The sequence below is a fragment of the Argentina silus genome, assembly GCF_951799395.1.
Source record: "Argentina silus genome assembly, chromosome: 2".
Taxonomy (NCBI): domain Eukaryota; kingdom Metazoa; phylum Chordata; class Actinopteri; order Argentiniformes; family Argentinidae; genus Argentina; species Argentina silus.
Genome location: NC_139656.1, coordinates 11,465,406 through 11,493,200, shown reverse-complemented (window position 1 = coordinate 11,493,200; position 27,795 = coordinate 11,465,406). Strand labels below are relative to the sequence as shown.

The following is a 27,795-nucleotide window of genomic DNA, read 5'->3' as shown; positions in this document are numbered from 1 at the left end:
ATGTTTTATTTGGAGCATATTTCTGAAATGATTGTTGTTTAACAAACATATTTTGTTTCATTTTCAGCCAATGGCAGTTCTGCAGCCCCAAACTCAAATCCAACCTCTCTTTCAGCCACAGCCTCAGACACACCTTCATCCACAGCTTCAAACACAATCCCAGTCTCAAACACATGCACATTCACAACCTCAGGCCCATCCACAGTCACAAACCCAGGCCCATCCACAGTCACAAACCCTGCCCCATCCTCAGACCCAACCCCAACTTCATCCTACACACTCCCAACCCAATGCGAGAATAGCCCTCACCCCAGCTGATCCAGTGGAAAGACCATGGGAGGCCATAAAGCCAGTGCAACCCTGCACAGATCCTGGAATACACTACCACAGCTATGGGCCCGCCCCACCTACCCCACCTGTCCGCTCCATTGAGAGCAAACTAGCCACCGCCGCCCTCAGCCAGACAGAAACTACTAATGCTTCCCACTTTCACAGCATCCTGGCAGAGGGCTCTACACCTGCCTCTGTGGAGGAGGTTCTCCCTCACCCTCCCCTACGCAAGTCTTCCACCCACCAGTCAGCCTACCTTTACCACAGTAAGGGAGAGGCCGCCTTACTAGAGCCTCCCGGGGAGGCTTACTACCACCAACGGGCCATCCCTGTAGGGCAGCCCAATATGGGGTACCATTACCGGCCAGACAGCGTTCCCCCACACCTCTCCTACGTTTCAGTGTCAAAGTCAGAGCCTCAAATACCGTACAGTGGCCGCATCGATAACCGCTACAATACCCTGGGCCCCAGGTCCTACCACCAATCCATGAAATCCCGCGGGCCTCCCAGGGGGGAGTTTGTCTCCCCTGGGCCAGGACACCGTGGCCAGGGGTACCCCCACATTGATGCAGCCCCCGTCTACCCCACCATTCGCAGGGTGCAGTCCCTCCACGTGCCCTCCACCATCCGCACGGTGCCTATCCAGCGGACGGAGGTCCCTCCGGATGATGAGCTCTTCTACTACCAGAGGCCCTTCTACCAGTGCAAGGCCTATCAGCAGCAGCCTCCACAGGCCGACTACCACGTTACGCAGCTGCAGCCTTACTTCGAGAACGGGAGGGTCCAGTACCGCTACAGCCCCTATTCTGGTGCCAACCCGCTGGATGCTCCTTACTATGACGTAGATCCCTACGGGACTATCAGGCTTCGGCACTTCCACTCCTTCAGCAGTCGAGACCTGGGCTCCAACTTCAGTCGATCAGGTGGCAAGGCTGGCGGGTACCATTACCTGTCTCGCCACGTCCTTCCACCTGGGAAGGAGCACAGCTTCGTCAGCAGGGACATGCCCCCAGGCCACGGGTCAAAGGGAGCAGCTGTTTACTTCGCCTGGGACCCTGAGGAGTCGGAAAGGCTACGTATGCACTCCATCCGCAGGGAGAGCAGGGCCAGACAAAAGATGAAGGGACCTGTTATGTCTCAATATGATAACGTAGGCCTGTTCACGTCAGGGGATATGGGGGGTTATGAGACACTTCATCTGCGGAGTAAATCAGACCCTGGTAAAGCTGTGCTGATGGCCACAGAGGGAAAAGAAGGTCGGTACGTTGTGCCGTCAGGGTCCCAGCACCCTCCCCGACACCTGGTCTCAGAGCCTGATGTCCTCATGTACATGGAGACAGAGAAGCACTGCCAGGGAAATGGAACAGGGGACAAGTCCACTGCTCCTACGAAACAAAGCAGCTCTAGGACCTGCCAAGCCTCACATCAAGCTCTGACTCGCAGTCTTTCCCATCAGCAGGAGGGCAGCCGACACGAGCCCATGTTTGAGCCAGGGGACAGCAAGCCAAGCGGAGGCGGGAGTAGCACCAAGCAGTGGCAGCATGAGCACCCCGATGCAAGGAGCATCCAGCCCCGTTACGAGCGCCCAGATCTAGACCGCCACCAGAACAGGGTCAAAACTACTAGCGGCTACCACATCAATAACGACCAGCCTGTGAAACCAGTGGCCCCTCCCAAGCCTGAGAGATCGCACAGCATTCGAGAGCGGCAGCACTACAGCCAACCCACCCCGGAACCGGACAGAGACTACTCATACCAGCCCCACGGGCAGAGACACAACACCATGACTGTACAGTCCCACTATGACAACCTGGATGACTACCACCAGGTAACTCAGTCGCAGGGCCCTATGCCAAACCGTGGGGGCTCTGCCTCATTTCCCACCCCTGGACTGACGGCCACCCACAGCAACCGGGCGTACTCCACTGCCTTGGGCCAGGGCGCCTTTATCCAAGCCGAACTGGCTCTGCAGAGGACTGAGACAGAAATACACGCAGAATGAAAAGACTTAGAAACATGTCAAACACTTTTTGAAAGGCTTAGGAACTAAATAAATGACTCGCTTGAGATTAAAAGTTCAGCAGCCTCTGCAGGACAGTGGACTGCGGTCTGACCCGTTAATTCTTTTTCCCTCTGTATTTTTTATGAATTGTAAAGAAAATTATAAGACTTTTTACAGAATGTACTGAATGTACCATAATTTCTTAAATTGTCCAAGAGGCCACACAGTCTTGACTTTATTGAAATAGTGGCCGATCATATATAAATGTATATGACATTGAAAAAGATAGGTACGTTTAACCAAAACACGCAAAAATGTAATTGTGTGTAAAGAAAAACTACTGGTATCACTACTTGATTTCCAGTGGTTTTATTTTAGGAGGATGTGATCTTAACAGGGATTTAGGTTTGCGTTTTAGAAATGCATGTACTCTTACCTCTTACAGGACAGTTCTGTGTACTCTGTTTCAGTACAAGTCATCAAGGGAGGAAATCTATGTAAGTCATTGTGTCATCCCTCCCGTCTCTAGGTACACAGCTAGACGGTGCATCAGGAATTGGGTTTGAGGGCCCAAGAGTAACAAGTGAGTTGTTTATAGAATTACAATGGGGTACTTTTAACAAGTACAGTGGGGTTGTTATCTAAACATTTTATTTGCTCTGTGACAGTGCCATTTTTAGATTTCATGTATTTTTGCTATAAACAAGTCAATTAAGTTTTAATGGAATGTTTCGGTACAGGGGTTTGTTCTTCATTGTAAGAGGGACCAAACATTTCTGGTGAATCTTTTTGACCATGAAAGCATTCCTGCACATGTATGGGCTCATGACTGGATGTGAGAATGCCAATGTTACCTTGGGACGTGTAAAAGAGAATTCTTAAAGTGTGTTGTTTTGTAGTCTCGTATTTCCTACAATTTGAGGACTTGAATGGACTGAATTAACTGAATAAAGTGATCAAGCAAAAATTAATCTATCCAATAAACTGAATATTGTACTATACTTACTGTTTGAACTTACCATTCAATCAAGGCAATGTACTTTGTGACATCAAGCGTAGGCGATTGTACTATAAGTTCCTGCAGGTTAAGTTGATGATCAGATTTGTAAGAGATCTTCACAGTAAATGTCACACTTTGTTCAGTATTCATACTCAACTCGGGCAGCTCAGTTTCGGCTGTCAGTTGAGTGTTACTCAAGTTACTACATTTGAAATATAGGATACAATATGTAGGGCTTTGATGACATTCAGTTGTTTTTTAAAAGTACTGTTCTCTTTTTGCCTTCTGAAGGCCCCAACCTATTATTCTCTGAAATGAAAACAACCTCTCCCACTTTCCATATGTGTGGGGCATGAGACTTCAACCACCTAGTTGTGTGCTTGAATGTGAAAACATCTTGTCTCAGTAACTGGAGTATAATATTGTCGGATATTATAACAAAAATAAATATGTTTAGGAATAGTGATGTCTATTAATGTCTATTAATGCTGCCAGTTGTTTGCTTTGTTATGTTATAGAGCTCAATTAAGAACAATGGTGTGAAACCTATGATGATGATCATTCATTCCTGTCAACCTCTTTCTCCTTAACATAGAAATGTCATTTCTAAAAGCCTGTATGAGTAACATATGGCACTTTTAAAAGGTCAAACTGAATTAAATGTCACGTACTGTATTTTGATGCAGGCCTATGTCAATCCTCTATTATGATAACTAATATAATACTCTGTCAGTGGATTAATATCCCATGGTCATTACACATTCCCTGTTTGCAGTAACCTCATAGTAAGTGATTGTCACACGTAATTGATTCAGTCTAGCTATCCAATGACAAGGCGCTTGATCTGCTGACAAATTTGCTGGTCTAATCAGTATCCTCTCAAAAACTATGGACTGATTTAGTCAATCAATCTTTATTTGTGTAGCACATTTCATACAGAAATGCTGTTTACAATGTGCATACAAAAACAAAGGGAGAGAAGGGAGGTGAAATATAAAAGTCTAACAGTCATAAGAACAACATAAGATAATATTACATTCAGTTAAAAATAAGATGAGTCATATGTCAAGACAAACAACAACAAACAACAAAAATACTTCTTGGTCAGATGGTTTCTTACCCTGAAAGTAGTCAAACATTCAACATTTGTGGCAATTTGAGTTCATTTGGACATGCAAGATTGGACTTAGTCTGCTTGCCTTTATCAACCCATTGTTTTTTTGGTTAGAGGTGGCTAAAGTTATCTTAAGTTAGTAGTGGCTATTTAAACAACTCTGAACCATGGATTACAGTTTCTCCTGGCCTATAGAGTACTAGTCCAGAGTATAAGGAACCATCTGACTATAAGGTATAAAATAGTAAACTATCCCTTCAACCTTTCTTTTTTAAATGTCCAGATCCTGCTACCCTCAAGATCCTCTGGTAGGCTGTCCCAATGGCTGGGGTCATTGTAACATTGTAAAAGCAGCTTCTCCATTATATGTTGTATTCTGGGTTAAAGGGACAATTAAAACACTAGTGCCAGAGGGTCTGAGGGATCTACTAGGTACATAAAAGCTTGTCGGAATGTACTCTGGTGTGTAGTGACTTATAAATCAATAAAATAATCATATTCTAAAACTAACATGCGACCATCGCAGACCTTAAAACAGGTGTATACAGTAGTAAAGTCAGAATTGTGGGGGACTGACCAATTCATTTAAAATAGTTTTAATGAAAACAGTAGTGAAAAGGTGAGCTAGAATGTGGATTTCCAGTCTAGAGCCATTGACTGGGTAAAAAGGGTTTGGGAAAATAACGTGCATCAATGTTGCTTTATTATGTACAGGTGGTGTAAGCTCTGCTAAGCAAAATGACAAGACCCACAACTAGGGGTGCCTCACTTCAGGTTCGATGTTTGAACTGCAAGATAAATTGTGGGTTTGAGGAAGTCTATTGACAAGAAATGCAAGATGTGGATGTGAGGAAGTCCTTTGACCAGAATGGGACATGATGAAACGAGAGGAGACAACATGACAACCGCGGGTAAGATTAGGCACAGATCTGATTTGTGGCTAAGTGCCAGTATTTGGTGTGTTCTCATGCAGACTTTGCAGAGCTAAATCTGACCACTTCATCTCTTGTTCTTTCACAGACTCTGTCGAACCTCCATTATCTTGCTCAGCCTCAGGCAGCTCACTCTAAAAAAGAAAGGGGAAAACAATTATTTTACTGAATAGATAAGACTAAAATATACAGTGCCCTCCATAAGTAATGGGACAGTGAAGCATTTTTTTCTACTTCAAAAGTTTGGATTTGAAATCAAACAATTACGATGAGGATAAAGATGCTCAGCTTATATGTGATGGTATTTGTGAACATAGTGGTTTCACCATTTAGAAATGACAACACTTTTTACACATAGTGACCCTATTTCAGGGCACAGGGGACAATTGGCTTGACAGGTATTTCTGCTTAGTCAGGTGTGTTTTGTCACATTTGTGCAGGCATAAGAGAACTGTCAATGTCTAGTGTTGATTCAAGACTTCACGTTTGCCTTTGGAGTCTGCTATTGGTGACTGTCAACATAAAGACCAAAGAGGTGTCCATGAAAGTCAATGAACCCATTATTAGAATGACAAATTAGAGAGAAAAAAAATAGGAAACAGCCAAAATGAACAGTTTAAAACATGAATAAGAAAAAGAAGCACTGGTGAGCTCCACAATCCTAAACGGACCGGTAGGCCAAGGAAGACTACAGTGAGAATGCTCACCATAATTAGGAAAAAAACCAACTGTCCCACAGATCAGGATGTATGCGTGAATGTGCCAGAGACTACTATCCGCAAAATACATCAACAGCCTAACTATAGATGCTTCACTGCAAGGTGCGAACCACTAGCTACCCTAATTAAAAAAAAAATATATATATGGTCAGGTTACAGTCTGCAAAAAGGTATTGTGGACAGATAAGACAAATATGATCATGTACCAGAGGGTTTGCAAGAGGACAGTTTAGAGAGAAAAAAGGATCTGCCCAAGATTTACAGCATACTACCTCATCTGTGAAACATGGTGGAAGTGGTGTTATGGTTTGGGCATGTATAGCTGCCACTAGAATTAGCTAACTTGTCTTAATTGATGATGTAACTAACGGCAGTATTCTGAAGAATCATCTTGTCTGTGAGAGTACAAGCAAATGCCTAAAAATTAATTGGACTATGTATACAAAGTGTTGTAATTTCTGAATGGTGAAACCAATATGATATACCAAAAATTACCCTTAAATAAAAGGTGACAATCTATACTTTAACCTCATAGTAATTGTTTGACTTAAAATCCAAACGTTTTAAGTATAGAGCCAAAAAAGGGGGACTGTATGTTAGGTATATACCATCGTTTTACAACAGAGTGTAGTGCGACTGGTTACTATGTGACAGACAACCAAACAATACATAATTCTGACATTTCTCAACAGCAAATGTCTTCGTTACATGATTGTATAACTAGCTAAAGAGTTTTTTTTTTTTTTTTAATTTTGGCAATACTATTAGACTACTAGATAGATTAGTGCCAATATTTAGTGTGTCCAAAATATAGTGTACAAAATATGTTGTTCCCTACGGTTACGCCAACGTTGAAGGTCACCTTCCTTCCATTTCCTTAAAATGGCTGAATACCCTGTGCAGTGAATAACGTTCCAATCGGGCAGTTATTCACTGCACAGGGTATTCAATTCAGCCATTTTAAGGAAGATTCCAATCCCTAAGGAATGAAAATGTTCAGTTCGAAGTGACCTGCAACATGGGTGTAACCGTAGGGAACAACAGCCGTACACTACAGGGTAAAACGTTTTCTCCAGTCATGGAAATAAAAAAAATAAGTTGTCATATTTTCTGTGTGCATTGTTTGTACAATATAGCTGTTGGTCAAGTCCCATCTATAGCATTTTTAGCAGAATGCTAATAACATTCTGATATTACATGTGACTAACACTAGTGATGTTATGTTCGAAACCAAATCTCCGGAGCTTGCGTCGAACTCGCTGAACAGTTTATTCAAAACATTGTGCCGACGCTTGTATCGCTTTGCTAGAAACACGTCATCAATGACATCAGAAGCTTCGTTTCGTCGCACCAAACCTGATTGGTTTGGTATTGGTTTCGTTTGAGAATAAGAGAGACGAAACCCCACTAATTTCTAAGGTTGTTGCATTGGAGACAGACGGGATACACACAATGTGAAAGTTGTGTGCTTCTATTGTATTATTCTACCCAGTAAAGGCATACGCAATGTTGTTCCACAAAATGTTTCCCCTCTTTATTTCAATCTTGGAAAGTCTCCTTTTTTTTTTTCAAACATAAATAATAATTATACTCCAATGAACCAACTATTACAGCGCTGTCTCCGCACTATGGCGTGTGGGACGTCATCATCTATAATAATTTGGCTGCTCTAAATTATTTTGACCAGGAGGTGCCACTAGTGTACACTGTTGATCAAAGTCTCGAGTAATGAACCTATTTTCGACACAATTGGCTGGATGTATCAATGTATAAGAAAGCTTCGTTTCCCTATCACTAACTAACACAAAGAGCTCAAATGTAACGTTAATGTGAGCTGGCTAGCCCAACATAACTCAGTGTAGTAGCAGCTAACGTACTACCTATCTGTCTAACATCTAACAAAAATACTGTCTGTAGATACTAAGCATACATGTATGGCGAATATCTTATGTTTACGTATCTGTTGTGAGTGACTGAAATACATGTTACTTGTGTCATGCTGCTGCTGCAGGGCATTCCCAACTAATACATGTTTCTACTCAGTTAAGTTATTCCTGGGCAGAGGGAGTGCGTAGGGAATCACGATTATCCCTATGCATTGGAACACAGCCCGCGTAGTAGTGTGTTGGTAAACCAGACGGTGATTGGCTAAACGCCATAATTGTAAACGAAGAAGCGGAAATCTAATTGCGACGCGGAGTGCAGTTTGGAGTTTTCCACCGGCTTCCATCAATCAAGTGGCAGGCTCCGGCAAGCTATTACGACGACACTCCACCTCATGAAATTATATGGAGTATGGCGTCGGCGCTACTGCCAACCAAGCAAATTTGCTAATTTGACTAACATAACTGTTTTAGCTATGACATGGAAGCATGTTTTACCAACAACAAAACACACAAAAACAGTACATTTATCTTGATTGATGTCTAGCCGAAGTCGACTACAGCACAGGCGTTTCTACAATGATTTGTATTCCTGTAGCGAGTATACAAATGTCAAGCGTAGAGACGACTTCGGCTAACCATCAATCATGTCTGAGCTAAACAATTTTTAAAAGCTAGCAACTAGTTGGACATAGGCAAGTGTCTTAGCTAGCTACTAACTGAACTAGGCAACGACTTTATTATGGCTATCTAGCTAGCTTGTTACGACATGCTGTTTGTAATGGTGTTTCTACACTAGCTTGTGTAGCTACCAGTGGGATGGTGACATCTTCATACGGTAGACGGTCTTCCCTCCAAGCATCATCTGTAAGGTCAAGGACCCTGCCATCTCTTTGGACTTCACTGTCCATACTTGTCAGCAAATAGTAGCAGGATGACTAGCGCTAGATCCGCACGTCTGTGGTTCATGAGCTTTAACTTCAAACATTAAGACTTCCGGTTTCGTTTTCGCGACTTCAAAGTAAAAGCCAGAGTTAAGAGATGAATGGGAAGTGAATCTGTCTGTTCTTCCTCTTAGGACTTCCAGTTTGCTATTTCACCTTTTTCGTGACTTCAAAATAAAAGCGTGAGTTAAGAGATTAATGGAAAGTGATGGGATCACATTATTTTATCTTATTTGCTGTAATAAGGAACCAGACTTCTGTTTTTGCATGTACAGATGAAAATCAGGGTTTTGTTTCTGCTGCATCTTAATGTTATCTACTTGTTCTGTTGATTAGAAAATGTATTCAACGGAGTTTAGCCCCAGGTATGACTCTACACTGCATATCTTGATATGGGTGTTCCTCTCCGGGCTGGGTAAGCTGATTCCTGTCCCAGACCTTCAACAGGTGCTTGACATATCTACATGAAGTTGCCCTATACCTGTGAAGTAACAAGGAGCGAGGAGACAAGGGAGGCAGTGCCTTCTCAAAACTGATTACTTGGCCTAGCAACAACGTTTCTTTCCATGTTGTGTCTGTACGTACAGTAGATAGCTAGCTACAGTTACTGAGATGCTTTACATCAATGTCTATTCAAAAAACATTACTGTCTGATTTAGGCAGCTAACTAGCTAGCTAGTGGTTGACCTGGTTTGCATAGAAAATGCATCCATCAGTTCCTGACGTATTATTCACACTACTCACACTACTATTCACACATGTACTTTGGCCGAAGGCTGTGATCCGAGGCTGACAGATTCTTCTAACTTATTTTCAGACAACTTTCAACGGCTTTGGAGGTTTATTAGTGGTCGAGAGGTTCTTAGATTTAGTGGTGCAGGATAAATTGTCATAGTCGCCTCAAATAAACTATAGGAAATCACTTTTTTATTCCAAGTGATACAATAAACTATTATGATCGCCAACTGCTGGTCGCCAAAACAATGCACATTGAAACCAGCTATTTTAATATGTTTGTTTATTTCCAGCGCCATCGCATCTAAGATCCTCCAGATCAATGCTGATGAAAGTTATCTGCAAATAGGTCTAAGATCAGTCAGCATTATATCGGGTGGGAACAGCCTATGACCTCAGTGTAGTCTATATGAATGCAACGGGAACTGATTGTGCTACCCTCTGCTGTTAGACAGACGACTAGTCAATTTGTCAGTTATCACTGGATGGATTCCATATCACCTAAATGTCAAATCATGTTCCCAATTATAGTAGAAAGAGCGAGCTGTGCCTGCCCCCAGCTGAAAAATTGAACGTTCATACGGCTATTATCACGTTTATAATTATAAGAACCTATTGACAAAACAACTTAATATTAACTTATATATATAAATAAAATAAATTACATTTTAGCTCTGAATGGATATTTGTAGATAACTTACCAATTGTCATGGTAGCTTGATTGTTATAAAGTGGTGTAAAGCACAGTAGTAGACATGTTTTGCAGTGCACTTGCTATTTACCTGGAAATAGTCACTGTTTCAGTTTACAGTCCTATTACACCTACAGAGAAACTAATAACATAAGTAACATGTAAGAATATGGTGGGTACATGTGATTGTCAGTCATCTAAATGTACGTGTTGAGTTGAGTATTCTAAAAATAAATGAATACCTAGTTAGGGGACTTAAATTCTAATAAATAGTTTTGCATCATGTGCCATCCATAGACAGTCAACCAAACCAACCATTGATCCTGTCAAACATGGTCCTTATCTCTTTTGGTGCCAAGATTTTGTTGTTTAATTTCCGACACAAAATTCTAAAATCTCGAACAGGACGGAAATGTTGGTGATAGGATTTTTGTACCGGAAAATCTGAAATATTTTCTGTGACATCAGGGTTGGTTAAGACAGGTGGTGTGGTTCTTCAAACAAAAAATAAACCTCTTTTAGATAATGCATATAACTGGAAAACCCCGGAAATATGTTCTGAAGAGAAATCCACTAACTATTCGATGTTGTAAAGTTGTACAATACATCTCGTCCATACCCCTTTAAATACACATCTGGAAATTCGTAGCACCATGATCAGACCAACCTCTTATCCAATCGGTCCAAAGAGGCAACCTTTCATGATGAGGAAGTATCTTCCCATTGGATATGCGTTGCATTACGCGGTGCTTACCATCGAGACGGATTGGCAGATTGGTTACTGGAGTACCGTACAGTTTTGATTACATTTATTTGTTTTATTTTTTACCTTGGCAAGTGCTTTAGGTTAGTGGCATCAACGCAGGTAAGGCGACATGTCTGTAAAGTGTCGAGCACTGTTACAAATCAGCTGTAAAACTAAGCGTTTATGGTAGTGGGTAGCCTTTCTAAATACAGTCGGTAATGATGGCAGTCTTGCATTGTTTAGTGCGGTGTTCTGTCCTCATTCGGGACGTTTGCATGTTATGCCGTTCTTAATTTGGTGGGTCAGTGGTAGTACAATTTACAGAACGCGTAGATACATGATTAATTGATAAATGCATGGTATGGGATTCATTGACATTACAACCAATAGTTTTGCAATGCACTGTGGTTAATTGTAATGTCAGGCTAGTTGTAATGTCAGGCTAGTTAATTGTAATAACATACTGCGTCTGCCTCTGTGTACCAAAGAACCTTGCTACATTGGCGCCCAACATGGGGCCAGAGGCAGACGCAGTATGTTAGTGAGGGATTTGGTCCCGTTTATTAGCACAGTCATTCAATCGCTGGCTTTTCAGCCCGTCTCAACGTTTGGCGACTTTCCAGTCGTCTGTCTCGAAAACCTTTCACCGTCGTTCCCAGCCCACCTACTGAAAAAGCAGGGGCACACACATCTTAAGCATCTAGTCAACGAGGCTTCATTTGCAACAGGTGTGCGACGGAGCCTCGCCGACATAACCCTGGCCACGGTCCTGTAGCTCCCTCTACAGGCCGAACGCTGCATGTCCCCCCACAAGGGCGTTCAGCTCCAAGTAGTTCTGGCTGCACCAGGAAGCCAGGCTGTCAACTTCCTCCCTGTAGGGGGCCTCATCACTGTTGGAGATTAATCCAATGAGGGTAGTGTCATCCGTGAACTTCAGGAGTTTGACAGAAGGGTGGCTAGAGATGCAGCTGTTGGTGTAGAGGGAGAAGAGTAGAGGAGAGAGCACACAGCCTTGTGGGGCTCCGGTGCTGATGGTCTGGGGCTCCGAGACAAGCTTGCCCAGCCGTACCTGCTGCTTCCTGTCTGTCAGAAAGTCAGTGATCCACCTGCAGGTGGGCTCAGGCACACTCAGCTGGGATAGCTTGTCCTGGAGGAGAGCTGGGGCGATAGTGTTAAATGCAGAGCTGAAGTCCACAAACAGGATCCTGACGTAGGTGCCGGGGGACTCTAGGTGCTGTAGGATGAAGTGAAGTCCTATGTTGACTGCGTCGTCTACAGACCTGTTGGCTCTATAGGCAAACTGCAGTGGGTCAAGGAGGGGGTTGGTGACTTTACAGTGACATATTCCTTTCATCATAATCAAAATGAAATCTTATGACTGACAGTAATTCAGATTTTGTGCATGGTTAGTTTTGATTGGCCTGTTTCGGCGCAGTGCTCGCTATTGAATAGGATTGGGCACACTGAGCTCAGTTTTGGCACCAAGCACCATTGCTGGGGGTTTTTTTCTTGATAAATCTTGCCTTACAAATGCTGGTATGATCCTTCTATAGACATCATTGTAATTGATTTTTTTTTTAAAGTAGAGAATTAGAATACTTTTTTCAAAACATACTCAAGTAAAAGTAAAATTACTGACTTTCAAAAATACTCAAATAAATACAAACCAGATTCAACTAGATTAATTTGTACCTATGAATGTAGCTACATGTAGAGTATGTAGGCTACATACTCTGAAAGCCATTTCCTTATCAACCAAACAGATTCAAACATGGATATTGTGCTGGATGTTGCTGACCATTACATCCTCACCCCGTACGTGTACCCGGCGACCTGGCCCGAGGATGGGGCGCTGCGCCAGATTCTCAGCCTGCTGGTGGTTACCAACCTGGGAGCAGCGGTCCTCTACCTGGCTCTGGGGGGAATCAACTACTACTTCATCTTTGACCACAAGCTCATGAAACATCCCCAGTTTCTAGAGGTTAGTTAACGTTCATACTTCTTAAAGTCGGATTATAAAAACCGATGGTTCCTGCTATTCTGCATCCAGATGTCTTTGCCAAGGTCTGTGCAACTTATAGAATCATTACACTAGGGCTCTTGAGATGTTAAACACATCTCCAGGCACCATAAAGGAGTTATATCAGGAGTTATATCAGGGGTGCACACCAAATGTCTCAACCACACAGTGTCTATACAATTTTGAATTTGACAGATACATGGGAAGAGGGGGTCATGCAGGAACTGAAAGGGACTCAAAAGTTTGCCAAATGTCAGGATGAGTCTGTGTACCAGACCATCTGTTGCATAGATCCAGCTATAGAGTAACTGTTGCCATACTAAACTATTAAGGCTCACCTTCATGGAGAATTTACATTTGTACCTTCAATTTCTTACCTTGCATATGTTTAAGATGCAATTAAATGTTAATAACAACCTTTTAAGTTATATCTGCCAGTAACATTATTCAAAGCTGTGCAAATTCCCAGACTGATCTCAGATCATTGTTGCTCCTCAGAACCAGGTGCGGCTAGAGATCAAATATGCCATGACCTCGTTACCCTGCATCAGCATTCCCACAGTGGCGTTGTTTTTCGCTGAGGTCAGAGGATACAGCAAGCTGTACGACAATGTCAACGAATCTCCTATGGGTAAGAGAGTTCTGAGTTCACTAGCCTCGATCTCCAGGCTACCTTTCACATTCGTTCAAAAGCCTGGAGAACCACATTTCCAACCAATCAAATATTTTGTATAGGTGGACCTCCAAATGGAAGCGGCAATGATTTGTCAGACATGTAATCCTACATTGGGCTGGTTTTGCTAGTGAAGACAAGTGAGAGAGAGTTCTTCCATGTTTTTCGCCAAACCCATTGTAAACTAATTTCAATTAAATATCTCAATTTAATATACAGACTTTGACAGAGCTTTATGTTACACAAACTATGGTAAGTCCATAAAGTTAGTAATGTTATAGCTAATGTCGCAACAGAATATGAAAAATAACTGTGGGACAATGTTAAAACCAAGCATTTGATAGTAGAATGTGGTAACACTATCATACCATGTTGGTTTATGGTTGTCATTTAATGGTTATCATCCAATGTCGCTACATTGTTTATCATGGGTTGAAAATGAAAGTTTTCTTATCATTGGTAATTGACGGTCAGCATCAGACCATCTCCCTGTTGAAAATACTAGTTTTAACAACATTGTGACAAGGTGTCCCATTGATTCTTAACCAAAGAGAAGTAAACATGAATATTTCATGACATTAATAAAACTTGAATGCTTTCCTTAACATTGACATAAGCTACAGTAGGCTAGTGTTTAAAAGGTTCATACTACCATCGCAATAGTGGTCTACCTCAATGTCTGCTGAGTCAGACACAAGTTGTGAAGTGTGAAGTGTTGTTGAAAGCCACCACAAGGTAGTGACAAGAGCTGTGAAGAATGTATGAAAAGATCCATCCTTCTGTTGGTATTATTTACTGACAGTGCTGACATTATTGGTGTTCCCTCCAAATAATCACTGAAATAAAAATGACCGAAAGAATGGTTTGCCTTATCAGATAGATTGGCAAAATCAAGTTTATTATTGCAGTTCATGAATTACAGAGATGAAAAGTGGAAATGGTTTAAATATCAGGCTATCTTAACGAGGACCAAGCAATGGGACCAACTTGTGTTTTTTAAATATCCTTGTCTAGTCATACCATTCTCTCATAGGCCCTATATGCACGGGCAACAACCAACACGCGACAGTACGGAGAAGCGGGGGAAATGTTATTTAATAATTTGACTGAGTAATTTGACATGAATAAGTGTGAGTCAGCTTTGATCATGCAACCTATGGATTACAGAATAAAATTAGGAATTTTCATGCAAGTCAGGAGTAAGATTTTTGGGTTTCAGTGGTATTGAGACAGGATAGAAAAGTAGCCTATAGTAGGCTATATAGGAGAGCAGAAGATGGCTGTGACATAAGCCCACAGTTGATGACAAATTGGCTCACCTTCTCCCGCTCCGACCATATATTGTAATTCGCTGCCCATTACAGACCCATGAAACACTCTCATTGAAAAGAGAGATCGTTCTGTCTGTATACATTACTGACCCACTCCCTCCTCCAGCATGAGCCTGCTAAATGTTTTTATTTGTTTAATACCAGACAGTGTCTTCAGTAAGTTCTTAAAACTTAAACAATTATATCTATTTCATTTGTACAATGACTTGTTCTGGAAGAGCATTTTTTAAACTTAATATTTGTGAGCTTAATGGGAGGTGTAAAATATATGTTTCTGGACTCTGAAATGAAATTGTACTGTAATATGTGTTTATTATAAAATGTAAAATATCAAACAAAAATAGATATAAAATATATACAAATATACATTTTAGTAATGGGCAAGTAATGTTAACAAGTTACAAGTTTACAACATTAAATAATGTATACTACTCATACATTTTTATCACACATTGAGGATTAAGAAATCCTCAGTATGTAATAAAACAGAAGTATACCCCACCAACATTAGACAACTATGCAGAAAACAATGAAGCTGTTGAAATATATCTGTCAAAGTCAATTAAATCAATGGTTAGAGTGTAGATGAACTGAAACACTAGATAACAGTGCTCAGGCATGAGGGTGTAATTTGAAATTTACACTGACCTGGTGGCGCACATAGTAAGGCAACGCAATGTCAATTCAAATAAGTTATGGGCTCTACTTTCAGCTGGTGCAAAACAGACACAGGTCCAAATGCAGGCATATTGGCAATTTGTGTCGACAGTAACAGGTGAAATGACCACAGTGCTGTCTGACCTGCGCTAGGGTGGGTGGAGTAGTGGTAATAGAGGTGTGTTCATGACAATGAACAGGCCGCGTGCCATCAGTTGCACTGAAAGATTGTGGTGTTATCTTCAAAATAGCAATAATATTCCAGACACACCCCATAGCGCCAGCACCCGCATTTTCACTAAGACTGTTTTTTACGCTGTTAAAATATAGCCCTAGAAATTCAAATCCCAAGTGAGGACACATTCAAAAGTGAGTACAGTGAATTCAAATGTAAATGATTGTAAAATATGCCATTATATCAATGACACAATTGCTCATATACGTGAGGGGCTGGGGGGACCTACAGTAGAATAGGTATTGTTTTTGGGCCCAAGTATCCATTTGGTTAGGAAATTCACGTTCCATCAATATGATGTTGTATTTACGTAAATAGGCAACATTTTAAAAACTTATTTTCAACTGTGAGATGGGCTTATGCTGACTGTCAACTGCCAATGTTAAGAAAACTTTTATTTTCAATCCATGTTCAATCATGTAGCAACGTTAGATGATGAGCATCAAATGACAACCTTAAGGCAACGTTGAAAAGGAACTATACCATAACTACATCTAATAAACTGTTAATTCCAACCAACATGTGACTAACCAACAACCATCAAATAACAATGTCAATACAACATTGCAAAAGCTCCAGAGCTCCAGTGTTTGCATTTTGACATTTACAAAACTTTCAAAAAGAATACTCACAATGTTGTACAACATCAGTTTGGTTATTCTTTGACTGTTGCACAACTGCGACACAATATAAAATGCCAATGGGGTTGTAGGCCTACTTGAAGCAAATCAATTGTCAGCTGTTGTAGCTCTTTCTCCCACTGAAACAGATCAAAACATCTTCACCAGACTTCGAATAGCAGAGCTAAAATAAGACTTCGAAGTGTGGCTATGCAAGACTATGCGTTCATCAATGCTCAGATGTTCTCCACTGTTGAGTTGAGTTGCCACTAACACAGCTGTATATTTTTCAGGTTGGCGTGGGGTGTTTTTTAGCATGATCTCATTCCTGCTCTTCACTGATATGTGTATCTATTGGATTCATCGGTTTCTTCATCACAAACTTATTTACAAGGTGAGACTTCATCCCATAGCCCATGAGAAAGTGTAATTAGGTGTTCAATGTCGCATCCTATTTCACTGTCAATTTAATGTGTGGTGAAGCTGTTAATGTTATTTAGTCTCACTCTGACATCCACATTGACATCTTAAATGAATGCTGCACACTCATTAAATTGTCAGACTCATAGATATGCTGAAATTAAACCCAGGGAGATGCAGTTACAGGAAATATGAAGGAAACAGTACAGTTGGGTCATGTTAGTCATAATTTACGTATTGTTCACATTACTGTGGGATTATTATTGTAGCTATCTAACATGTTACAGTATGTAGTTACTCATTGTTACAATGCAATGTACTGTAATTAGGGCCATGTCTGGAGTTAGGGTCAGGATTAGAACTATTGTTATTGATGTAAGCACAATAGCAGTTAACACTTGATAATACTATGGATTGTCTGAGTGTCTCAGCTTTATGTCTCCCCAGCACTTCCATAAGCCACACCACGTGTGGAAGATCCCCACACCTTTCGCCAGCCACGCTTTCCACCCAGTGGACGGTTTCCTTCAGGGGCTGCCCTACCACATTTACCCCTTCCTCTTCCCCCTGCACAAGGTGCTCTACCTGAGCTTCTATGTCTTCGTCAATATCTGGACCGTGTCTATCCACGACGGCGACTACCGTGTCCCCGGCCCCCTGGAGGAGGTGGTCAATGGCTCAGCACACCACACCGACCACCACCTCTTCTTTGACTACAACTATGGCCAGTACTTCACCCTGTGGGACCGCCTTGGGGGCTCTTACAGGCACCCCTCAGCCCTCATGGGGAAAGGACCCCACGACCTCATCCAGAAGCTAGCGATGGAAGGGAAGCTAACCGCTAACGGAGCTAAGGCTAAAACTAATGGGCACGCTAATGGCTATGCTAACGGAAGCACCACAAGAAGCAAGGAGGAGTAGTTGTGCATGTGGTAGCATCATTGAGTGCTAGCTACGGATAACTTCAGCTAGATAACATCTTTAAGGAATAGCTCATGTACTGGTTCACACATTATCCCAATGAAAAGAATGTGTACCCAGAAAAGCTTACAGAATTACTTTTCCAGTTGTTTCAATGCAAGGGAATGGTAGGAGACAAGTTTTCTTGAAAGACACTTTAATAAACAGCACTAACTCAGTTAGTAGGTTAAAAACATACATTATTCACAACTAGCATGGAAACATCTTTCAATATAATTTGCCAAACCAACATTTGCCATGTTAATGAGATTTTATAATAGTAAAATACACTTGCTATTGTCTAAACAACTCTGAAAAACTGCTTTAGAAATGTGGCTGCATTTCTGACAGGGATGACAGAAGGCCATAGCCCTCAAAAGCCTTGTTTACCTCCAAATGCCTCTGTAACCAACTATCACTTTTCTGGAAAGACGCTTTGTTGAGTTAATTGCTTATGCACTTAATTGAATCCTTGATTGATTTAGACTGATCTTAGGGGTTTGTGTTGAAATTAGTAATATAATCCGACGCTGTTTTGAAACCCAATGGGCCTTTCAAAGATGACAGGTTTAAACGTCAATAATGGGAGGAAGCTATTAAGAATGTAAGTGAGTGGGGGTTTTTTTGTTCTAAATTGCCCAAATAAAGATGTAACTGGACATTATCATTTTGACTTTTGAAAAGTAATTTGGGGTGTAAATTGTTAAAGGGAATACTACTGTATGTGAAAAACAAATAAATAATGCTCAGCCTCCTCTGTTGATAGTTCATGATGTCTTTATGTAGTCATGCAAAAAAGAATAGAAACATTTTCTATAATTGTTTAAATGAATGACAGTGAATTGATTGCAACCTTTAATGTCTTGATTTGGAGGGAATGCTTTCAGAATGACTGAATTGATACTTTTGGTAGTTATGTATATTATAGTACAGTAGAAAAGTTAGAATTTGTCACTTTGTCCTATTCCCTATTTTAGTAAAACTAAACTAATTGCCTGAGATTGCATTGCCTCATCAGTCCTTCATGAGCATGGTTATATACATTTTATTTTGTCAATAACACACATAGGCCACCTTTCTGACACTTATTCAAATAGAAAAAATATCTTTCTATAGATGTATGTTGTCTAACTTTGTGGTTCCTTCCCAAATTTTCTCAGCCTTACATATTCAGTTATGTTAACTATTACCTTAATAATCTTATCAGTCCAGTCCTCTTTATTTCTGTCCACCAGTCTCACTCCACCACAGTGCATTGTCATAAGGCTATTTCCTCTCAAGCAAAGCAAAGCATGTTTGTATTAAGGTATAACCGGTCAGACAGCCAAGTCAAAATTACATTTCAGCACAGTATGCTTAGTTGTAGGATTTATGTCTTATCATTTGGCATGCTTGTATCATTTCAGATGTACAAAGGATAGATGTACCCTCCCTGACAAATCAAGTCATGTTTACTTGCGTGACACAGCAATACTGTTGTGCTATATATGACGACATACAGCAGAGGGGGCTATAACATTATAGTTTTTTTGTGTAGTTTCAACTCTTTAGCTTTGAATTTTAGAGACACATCAACTCATTTTGTCAAGCCTAATGTTTTGGCTTCGTTTCTGATAATTATTTTCAGATCCCATTAGAGGTGCAGCTGCATTAAAGTCGAAGGACCAGGTTACTCAGGGACTGTCATTTATCCAAATGAAAAATAATTGTATATTAGTATAGGATAACAAATGTTTGAAATACAAGTACACTATTTTAAGTATACTGAAGCACACATTTAAGGATATGACAATACAGTATACTTTTTGTAAGTATACTAAAGTGCACATTTACTGACATGACAATAAAGTATACTTTTTGAAGTATACTGAAGTACAATTTAAAATACATTACATTTTAGTATTCTTTTTGCAAGCATGCTAAAGCACAGATTTAAGGACATGAAATTAAAGTATACTCTGAGTAAGTACACAAAAGTACAAAGTCAGTACAACTTTAGTGTACTTTAAGTAAGTATAGAAAAACTTGAATATATTTTAAGCATATTAATTACTCATTTAATCTATTTTCAATACACTTAAATATACTTTTTTTCCCTCTTGGGTTATGCCTGCACAAATGATGTGATGGAACACACCTGACTTACCAGAAACACTTCAAGCCAATTGTTCCATCACTTTTGGTGCCCTGAAATAGGGGGACTATGTACACAAATACCCTCAAATAAAATATGAGAATCTCTACTTTAACCTCATAGTAATTGTTTGATTTCAAATCCAAACTTTTGCAGTATAGAGCCAAAAAAAGAAAAAATTCTTCACTGTCCCATTACTTACACAGGGCACTGTATTTGTTTTGCCCACCCCTAGGCACTGCTATGGCACCAGCTGGAGGCATAGGGGGTTAGGAAAAAGGGAAAAAGCCAGTCATTAGCACCTGCAGAATCTCTGTGATAATTTAGACATATAGTGCTGAATTCGCTAAACACATGAAAATAAGGGCCACATTTACTTCATCCAGTAATTGATTAATCGGTAGATCAATCAACTATTTTTTTTAATTGATTGACAGCCCTAATAATTATGGCTGGACTACACTCGACCGCTGAGTGACTACTAGCTGGGAACAAAAAGTTGACGGTATCCTAATGAAATCCGAAATATGAGAACCGATCGTAGCATATTATTGCAAAACTCTGTAGTTTGCGATTACTATAAAAGCATGTAGAGGTTTGTCTAGTATATAGCCGCTAATAAACTTTGTTTGAAGATTTTGGTATGTAATTTAAACGATGACAACTTAATATCATTGAGTTAACCACAACTTTCAAAACAAAAAAGCGGGAAAACGCTAATAGGCTAGTGTGCAAATTTAGCAATTTATGAAATAAGAAACTGTCTGGTGTTTCACGAAATAATTACAAATTGTTTTCACAAAGAAAATGTTGCCATGAAAATTCCACCAATACCTAATATTGACACCACTGAACGATTTAAAATATCATCATAATGAATGTGTACAGAAAGTGGTTTATATTTCTCAATAAAATAGCTTTATCTCTACATACGCTCGTCTCAGTTGGGGGATGTTCAAAAGTGAACAAATGCATGCATTAAGTACAAATTAAAGTATTACAATTATGATTTCACATAAACCAAAGTTATTATGGATACGCACACACATAGAGACACATGCACGCATATGCACATACATGAACACACACACAAACTCATTTAAATAGTTTTTCTCATAGAGGTAAGACAGCTATCTTGTCATTCCCCTTTTGTTTTATATTCTTGACTTGGTTTGTTTAGTTCATAAGTCAGTTGCAGTGTGGATGAGCTGCGGCACACTTCTTTGCAGATCCATGGGTTAATTCAAAGGTATAGGTTTTGTTTTGAGCAAGGTGCTCAAGCTCAGACATATTCTGAGAGAAAAGGTACAACAATGCAGTGGGTTGCATTAAACAGTGCCCTGGGTAAGTAATGGGACAGTGAAGCATGTTTTCTTCTTACTCCAAAAGTTTGGTTTTGAAATCAAAATCATACTATGAGGTTAAAGTAGAGATTCTCAGCTTTTATTTGATGGTATTTGTGTACATATTGGTTTCATCATTCATAAATTACAACTTTATGCATGGTTCCCTTATTTCAGGGTACCTAAAAGTGATGGAACAATTGGCTTGACAGGTGTTTCTGGTTCGCCAGGTGTGTTCCATCACATCATTTGTGCAGTCATAAGAGAGCTCTCAATGCCTAGTATTGATTCTAGGTTTTGTGTTTGCCTTTGGAGTCTGCTATTGGTGTCTGTCAACATGAGGACCAAAGAGATGAAAGTCAGGGAAGCCATTATGAGGCTGAAATATCAGGGGAAAAAAATCTATAAAAAAAATTGCCAAAACCTTAAACCAAACAAAATCAACAGTTTGGAACATCATTCAAAAGGAAAAAAAATAAAGCACTGGTGAGCTCGCAAATGGGCAGGTAGGCCAAGAAAGACTTCTAAAGTGGAGGACTGAAGAATGCTCACCATAATTAAGAAAAACACCAAACCAACTGTCCCAGAGATCAGGAACTCTCTCCAGGAGGTAGGCATGAATGTGTCAGAGACAACCATCCGCAGAATATGTCACCAGCCAAACGACAGAGGCTTCACTGCAAGGTACAACCACTAATTATCCTATAAAAAGGATGGTCAGGTTGCAGTGTGCTAAAAAGAACCTAAAAAGCCTGCAGTGGTCTGGAAAAAAGTCTTGTGGACAGATAATATTCATCTTATGTACCAGAGTGATTGCAAGTAGGAAGTTTGGAGAAAAAAGGATCTGCCCAATATCCACAGCATACCACCTCATCTGTGAAATATGGTGGAGGGGGTGTTGCTTCCAATGAAACTGTCTCACTTGACTTCATTGATGATGTAACTGCTGATAGCAGCAGCAGGATGAATTCTGAAGTGTACAGAAACATCAGAAACCTCTTGTTAGCCCAAATATAACCGAATGCCTCCAAACTCATTCGACAGTGCTTCATCATACAGTAAGACAATGACCAAAAACATACTGCCATAGCAATAAAGGAGTTTTTCAGGGCCTAAAAGTGGAAAGTTGTTGACTGGTCAAGTCAATGCTATTGAACATGCATTTAATTTGCTGAAGAGGAGTTAAGGCAAAACATCCTCAAAACAAACAAATAACTGAAGATAGCTGCAATACAGGCTTGACAGAGCATCACCAAAGGCAAATTCCATCGAATAAAAGCTGAGAATCTATATGTTAACCTCATAGTAATTGTACGATTTCAAATACAAACTTTTGGAGTGTAGACCCAAAAGAAGACAATATGCTTCACCTGTCCCATTACTTATGAAGTGCACTGTATATCCACTGTGCAGAATAGCCTGGCTTGAGCCAATTTTTGTGGCTACATTGAAATATTGCATTTTGGCAAATATTGTCTTCAAGATTCAATACAGTCATACATACGCAATTAAGTAATTTAATCTGAATGTCACCGTTGTTGCACATTTAATGTGGCCAACCCATTGAAACCACTAGCATCTCACTAACAAAGTTGCACCAGTTGCTCTCTGTTGCTATGGAGATTGAGGGTGGGATAGGTGGGGTGATGACTACTTTCCCAGTGTATAGGGTTTGATTAAATATTTCTGTGCAATGTCTTCATTAATATGGATTCATCAGGGATCTTCATAATTTACGGGTTAGGGTTAGTATCTTTGGCCTCTTCAATCAGAGAATCTGTTTCTAAGGTAGGGTAGCAGTTAATGCTAGCTGCAGGGCTAAAATGCTATATAGACATGAAGATTGGATGGAGGTTTAGTGTCTCAACAGCTCCAATGTAGTACAGTTATTATCATTGATGTAACTTGAGATACAAATACATCAAAGGCAAAGATGACAAAGCTGGGTAAGCTCGGCTAGAATGGAGTTGCTAGAATGAACTGTCCTTGATGCTCAATGATCTCTCCACAATCTGTGGTCCCCTAACCTGTATCTTGCCTTTGTGCCAATACTCTCAGAACCCATCTCCTTTCCTTCATGACCACTGCTGGGTGGAAGTGCTCCACCATTCTGCTAGTGATTTCAACTAATGTATTTCAACTGTATAAGGAGAAATCAGTTTAAATAGTTTTTTTTTTTACATGTACAGTTGTGTTCAAAATAATAGCAGTGTGATTAAAAAAATGAGTAAAGCTCAAAATCCTTATAATAGCTTTTATTTCCATACACGCAAATGCATTGGGAACACTGCACATTCTATTCCAAATCAAAACATGAAGAAAATGTTATCAAATTTGTTATTACTTTACAGAAAGTAAAGAAAAAGGAATATTAGGCTGTTCAAAAAAATAGCAGTGTCTGCATTTTTCTTTACAAACTCAAACATTTACTGTATGAACTGAAGAATGCTTGAAGATTTAGCTTTCCTGTGAATCACTGAACTAATATTTAGTTGTATAGCCTCTGTTTCTGAGAACTGCTGCACATCTGTGTTGCATGGAGTCGACCAACTTCTGGCACCTGTGAACAGGTATTCCAGCCCAGGACGATTGAACTACATTCCACAATTCCTCTGCATTTCTTGGTTTTGCCTCAGAAACAGCATTTTTGATGTCACCTCACAAGTTTTCTATTGGATTAAGGTCCGGGGATTGGGCTGGCCACTCCATAACGTTAATCTTGTTGGTCTGGAACCAAGATGCTGCTCGCTTACTGGTGTGTTTGGGGTCATTGTCTTGTTGAAAAATCCATTTCAAGGGCATTTCCTCTTCGGCATAAGGCAACATGACCTCTTCAAGTATTTTGATGTATCCAAACTGATAAATAGGCCCGACACCATAGTATGAGAAACATCCCCATATCATGATGCTTGCGCCACCATGCTTCACTGTCTTCACAGTGTACTGTGGCTTGAATTCAGTGTTTGGGGGTCGTCTGACAAACTGTCTGCGGCCCCTAGACCCAAAAAGAACAATCTTGCTTTCATCAGTCCACAAAATGTTGCGCCATTTCTCTTTAGGCCAGTCAATGTGTTCTTTGGCAAATTGTAACCTCTTCAGCACATGTCGTTTTTCAACAATGGGACTTTGCGGGGGCTTCTTGCCGATAGCTTGGCTTCACATAGGCGTCTTCTAATTGTTACAGTACTCACTGGTAACTTTAGACCTTCTTTGATCACCCTGGAGCTGATCATTGGCATTGATCATTGCCATTTTGGCTATTCTTCAATTCTTCTTCCACGTCTTTCTGGTTTTGGTTGCCATTTTAAAGCATTTGAGATCATTTTAGCTGAGCAGCCTATCATTTTCTGCACTTCTTTATATGTTTTCCCCTCTCCAATCAACTTTTTCATCAAAGTACGCTGTTCTTCTGGAACGACCCATTTTACTCAGATTTTCAGAGAGAAATGCACTATAACCAGCATGTACAACATTCACAGAATGAATGACCTCACTAAGTGAACTCCACACTGCTATTATTTTGAACACGTCCTTTTCAATTAATGATTCAATTACACAGAATCAGCAGCATACATGTCATGACTGTTGGGTCTGTTGGTTTTCTATTACTCTACTACACCTACTAGTAAATTATTTGCCATGTAGAAATATAATTTCTACCAAAAACAGTGATTGATCTGGTTAGTGATGTTGGACTGCTATTATTTTGAACACAACTGTACATAGCAAAACATGTCAGAAAAAAACATTTGGCAGAATGACCATTAGAAAGTCGAACATCAGTGTACGGCAAGGATGCAGTTCAAAATAATTCTATCAACTCCCATTATCATGTGAAGGTCAAAAACTGAGAAACAAAGTAGATTAATAAATATAAATATTATTACATAACTTAAATTGAGACATTTATCGTACACCGCTTTTCAGTGTGTGTGTGTGTGTGTGTGTGTGTGTGTGTGTGTGTGTGTGTGTGTGTGTGTGTGTGTGTGTGTGTGTGTGTGTGTGCAAGAAAACCAGATAGAGAAAGAGTGTTTATGAACCCAATCACTGAACTTGAAAATGGTATTTTATTTCCTGCTGGGTGAAATGGGTTTATTATACTGTAGATGTGCATGAGCGCGTGGGATGCTGGGTGACTTATTTGTATCCTGGCAGCTCACGGAGGTAAAAGGAACACATTATTTAAAAGTTCAATTACTGGGTTAGAAACACTCTGGGAGGATGCCAAGAGAGGTGACTGGTGCATCATGGACAACTACTGTACGTCCCTTGCCCATAATTATCATCATGAAAACCTTCAAGAGAATGGACGATCATTCACCAAGAAGGACAAGTCTGTCTATATTTATCTGCCTGGTGTAGTGGCTTCATCTTTGCATAAAGGGAAATACTACTGTGCAGACAGAATACCTTGTTTCACTTGAAAATGCCTGTACCCCAGACCCCTCATACAGCAGCAGTGTCCATTGCAAGGTGGATTTTTGCTCTCCCGAGTCACTTTACACTCACAACATGCCCATCAAACATAAATTCAAGTTTATTCACCTCATCTACTGTATCTGCAGATCTGCAAATAAGCATATAAGTAATTACTTTCAAGAAGCTGTTTTGAAACATGATTATATTATGAAGATATTTTTCACTGGTTACTTATATTCAATCATGAAACGGTGGGTAAATTGCAAATTGTGATCGCTTATATTTCATTACATGATGCCATCACTTTGATGTTGTGCACATCAAAGTAAGCCAAATCTGTTTAACATGCTAAACATTCAAGACAATGGTTTCACAAGAGTTTAGAAAGGCAACATTTGCCGCTGTCATGGTGAGATGTGCTGCCATAGGTGGAAATAATATCTCCAAGAGCTGCTCTAATGTCAGCATTGTGTATAACTGTGAAAATAAGAATTGGAAAGCAGATCTGAGTCCAGCGTTTTTAGTGATGATTCATATTCGATGCATGTCCCTCTCTGCTCTTACAATGCTTTGAGGATGCACTTTTACACGTTTTAAAACACAAGTTACATTGTCGTTCTTAAGGAATGATGCATTGTTAAAACTTAAAAGATTAAGTTCCCTTGCTATCAGGAAATGAGGTCCTGAGGCAGGCAAGTCAGGTACCCACACTTTTGAATTCACTCCAAGTAAATGAATAAAGTGACCACACAACACATCCTGTGAGGCAAGAAAAGGCCCATCTCTTCACTAAGTGCATTCACTGACTGAAAACCACTTTAAGGATGGATTTGCTAACACAGAAATGACATGAATATGTGTTAGTCCTTTTAGGGTAAGAGTTGGTTATTTGTTCTGTGGGTTGCCAGCTGTAATTTCTCCTCAAATTCTTCCTCTCTCTGCTGAGAAGTGTTACGTATGGCTGTTTTGCCTAAAGATGCTTTTGATGGATTCCGAGTCACTTTATGTCATCCATTTACAGCTGGCTTAGCAAGAGAGCAAAAACAATTACCTTGCCTGGGAAATGTCGGATGAATGTATCCTGTCAATTTATTATGCCACCCCCAGGAGCAGCAATCTACTGTTTGATCCTATCTATTAGAACATTCTGTTCGGGTCTGCATTTACTGTAGATGGAGTAGGTATGACAGCGTCATAGCTTCTTGATAGGTTAATGTTAGCTGTTATGTTTGAGGTATTTTGGGTTGTAGTGGATCCACCTTAGCCTGAGGGCTGCATTTGGCTATTATGCCTTTTTAGTCCTATTTGGCATTTATCTGGAAGTCATACAATACGTCATCCTTCAGCTGACTCTCTTCTGGGCCTGATCAGTACATGAATGAGAGACAGCCTGAGACAGACAGGGTGCTAGTGGGAGTGGTGTTGGAGGGCCATGACACTGATCGAAGACAACCCTATGATGGTGTCTTGGGGATACGAAGAAGTAAAATACATTAACATTACTGAGATACCCATACTCAAATATCTGACCATGACAAATGGAAGATTATTTTTTATTTTTTTTGCAGCAATGACCTGGGGAAGAGTGCAGGGGAGAAGAGACAGGATGAATGAGCCAATTGAAAGCAGAAGAATGATTAGATGTCCATGATAGTATGATAACCAGATTTGGAATTTAGCCAGGACACCAATGTTAACACGCCTACTCTTACAATTAGTGCCAGGGGATCTTTAACAACTATAACAACTACTGCATATACAGTGCTTAAATTCTTAGGGTTGTGCTATCGCAAAACATTTTCTCACACACACAGACAGGATTCACTCTTTCAGAGCATGGGGCAAGCGTGTAAGAGCAGGGGTTCCAATTGATCAACCTTAGCTTGGC

At 40.3% G+C, this 27,795-nt stretch overlaps 3 protein-coding genes across 5 annotated transcripts in view; 2 read left to right on the top strand and 1 right to left on the bottom strand.

The window, feature by feature from the left end:
• arhgap32b (Rho GTPase activating protein 32b) overlaps positions 1-3,883 on the top strand; it is a 135,776-nt gene extending 131,893 nt beyond the window's left edge. For all 3 annotated transcript variants that reach the window (XM_083665382.1, XM_083665383.1, XM_083665384.1), the window contains one exon: positions 68-3,883. In XM_083665382.1, the coding sequence (XP_083521508.1) occupies positions 68-2,332 (2,265 nt within the window). In that variant the 3' untranslated portion in view covers positions 2,333-3,883. The remainder of the gene's footprint in view (positions 1-67) is intronic.
• A 1,249-nt stretch (positions 3,884-5,132) lies between these two features.
• anapc13 (anaphase promoting complex subunit 13) lies at positions 5,133-8,953 on the bottom strand. The gene is made up of 2 exons (XM_083687271.1): positions 8,793-8,953; positions 5,133-5,512 (listed from the first exon to the last, which is right to left on the bottom strand). Exons 1-2 carry the CDS (start codon positions 8,889-8,891, stop codon positions 5,387-5,389), a joined length of 225 nt encoding a protein of 74 aa, XP_083543397.1. The 5' UTR covers positions 8,892-8,953; the 3' UTR covers positions 5,133-5,386.
• Positions 8,954-11,118: 2,165 nt separating this feature from the next.
• Positions 11,119-18,766, top strand: sc5d (sterol-C5-desaturase). The gene is made up of 5 exons (XM_083695230.1): positions 11,119-11,215; positions 12,859-13,076; positions 13,614-13,746; positions 16,925-17,025; positions 17,499-18,766. The coding sequence occupies exons 2-5, from the start codon at positions 12,867-12,869 to the stop codon at positions 17,970-17,972; spliced, it is 918 nt and encodes a 305-aa protein (XP_083551356.1). The 5' UTR covers positions 11,119-11,215; positions 12,859-12,866; the 3' UTR covers positions 17,973-18,766.
• Positions 18,767-27,795: the final 9,029 nt, after the last annotated feature.

Excerpts from the sequence above, each read along its gene's own strand:
- sc5d (XM_083695230.1), top strand. The coding sequence starts at position 12,867 with ATGGATATTGTGCTGGATGTTGCTGACCATTACATCCTCACCCCGTAC. Across the intron at positions 13,077-13,613 it reads AACATCCCCAGTTTCTAGAG|AACCAGGTGCGGCTAGAGAT; the intron begins GTTAGTTAACGT and ends GTTGCTCCTCAG. Across the intron at positions 17,026-17,498 it reads ATCACAAACTTATTTACAAG|CACTTCCATAAGCCACACCA; the intron begins GTGAGACTTCAT and ends ATGTCTCCCCAG.
- anapc13 (XM_083687271.1), bottom strand. The coding sequence starts at position 8,891 with ATGGACAGTGAAGTCCAAAGAGATGGCAGGGTCCTTGACCTTACAGAT. Across the intron at positions 5,513-8,792 it reads AAGATGTCACCATCCCACTG|AGTGAGCTGCCTGAGGCTGA; the intron begins GTAGCTACACAA and ends TTTCTTTTTTAG.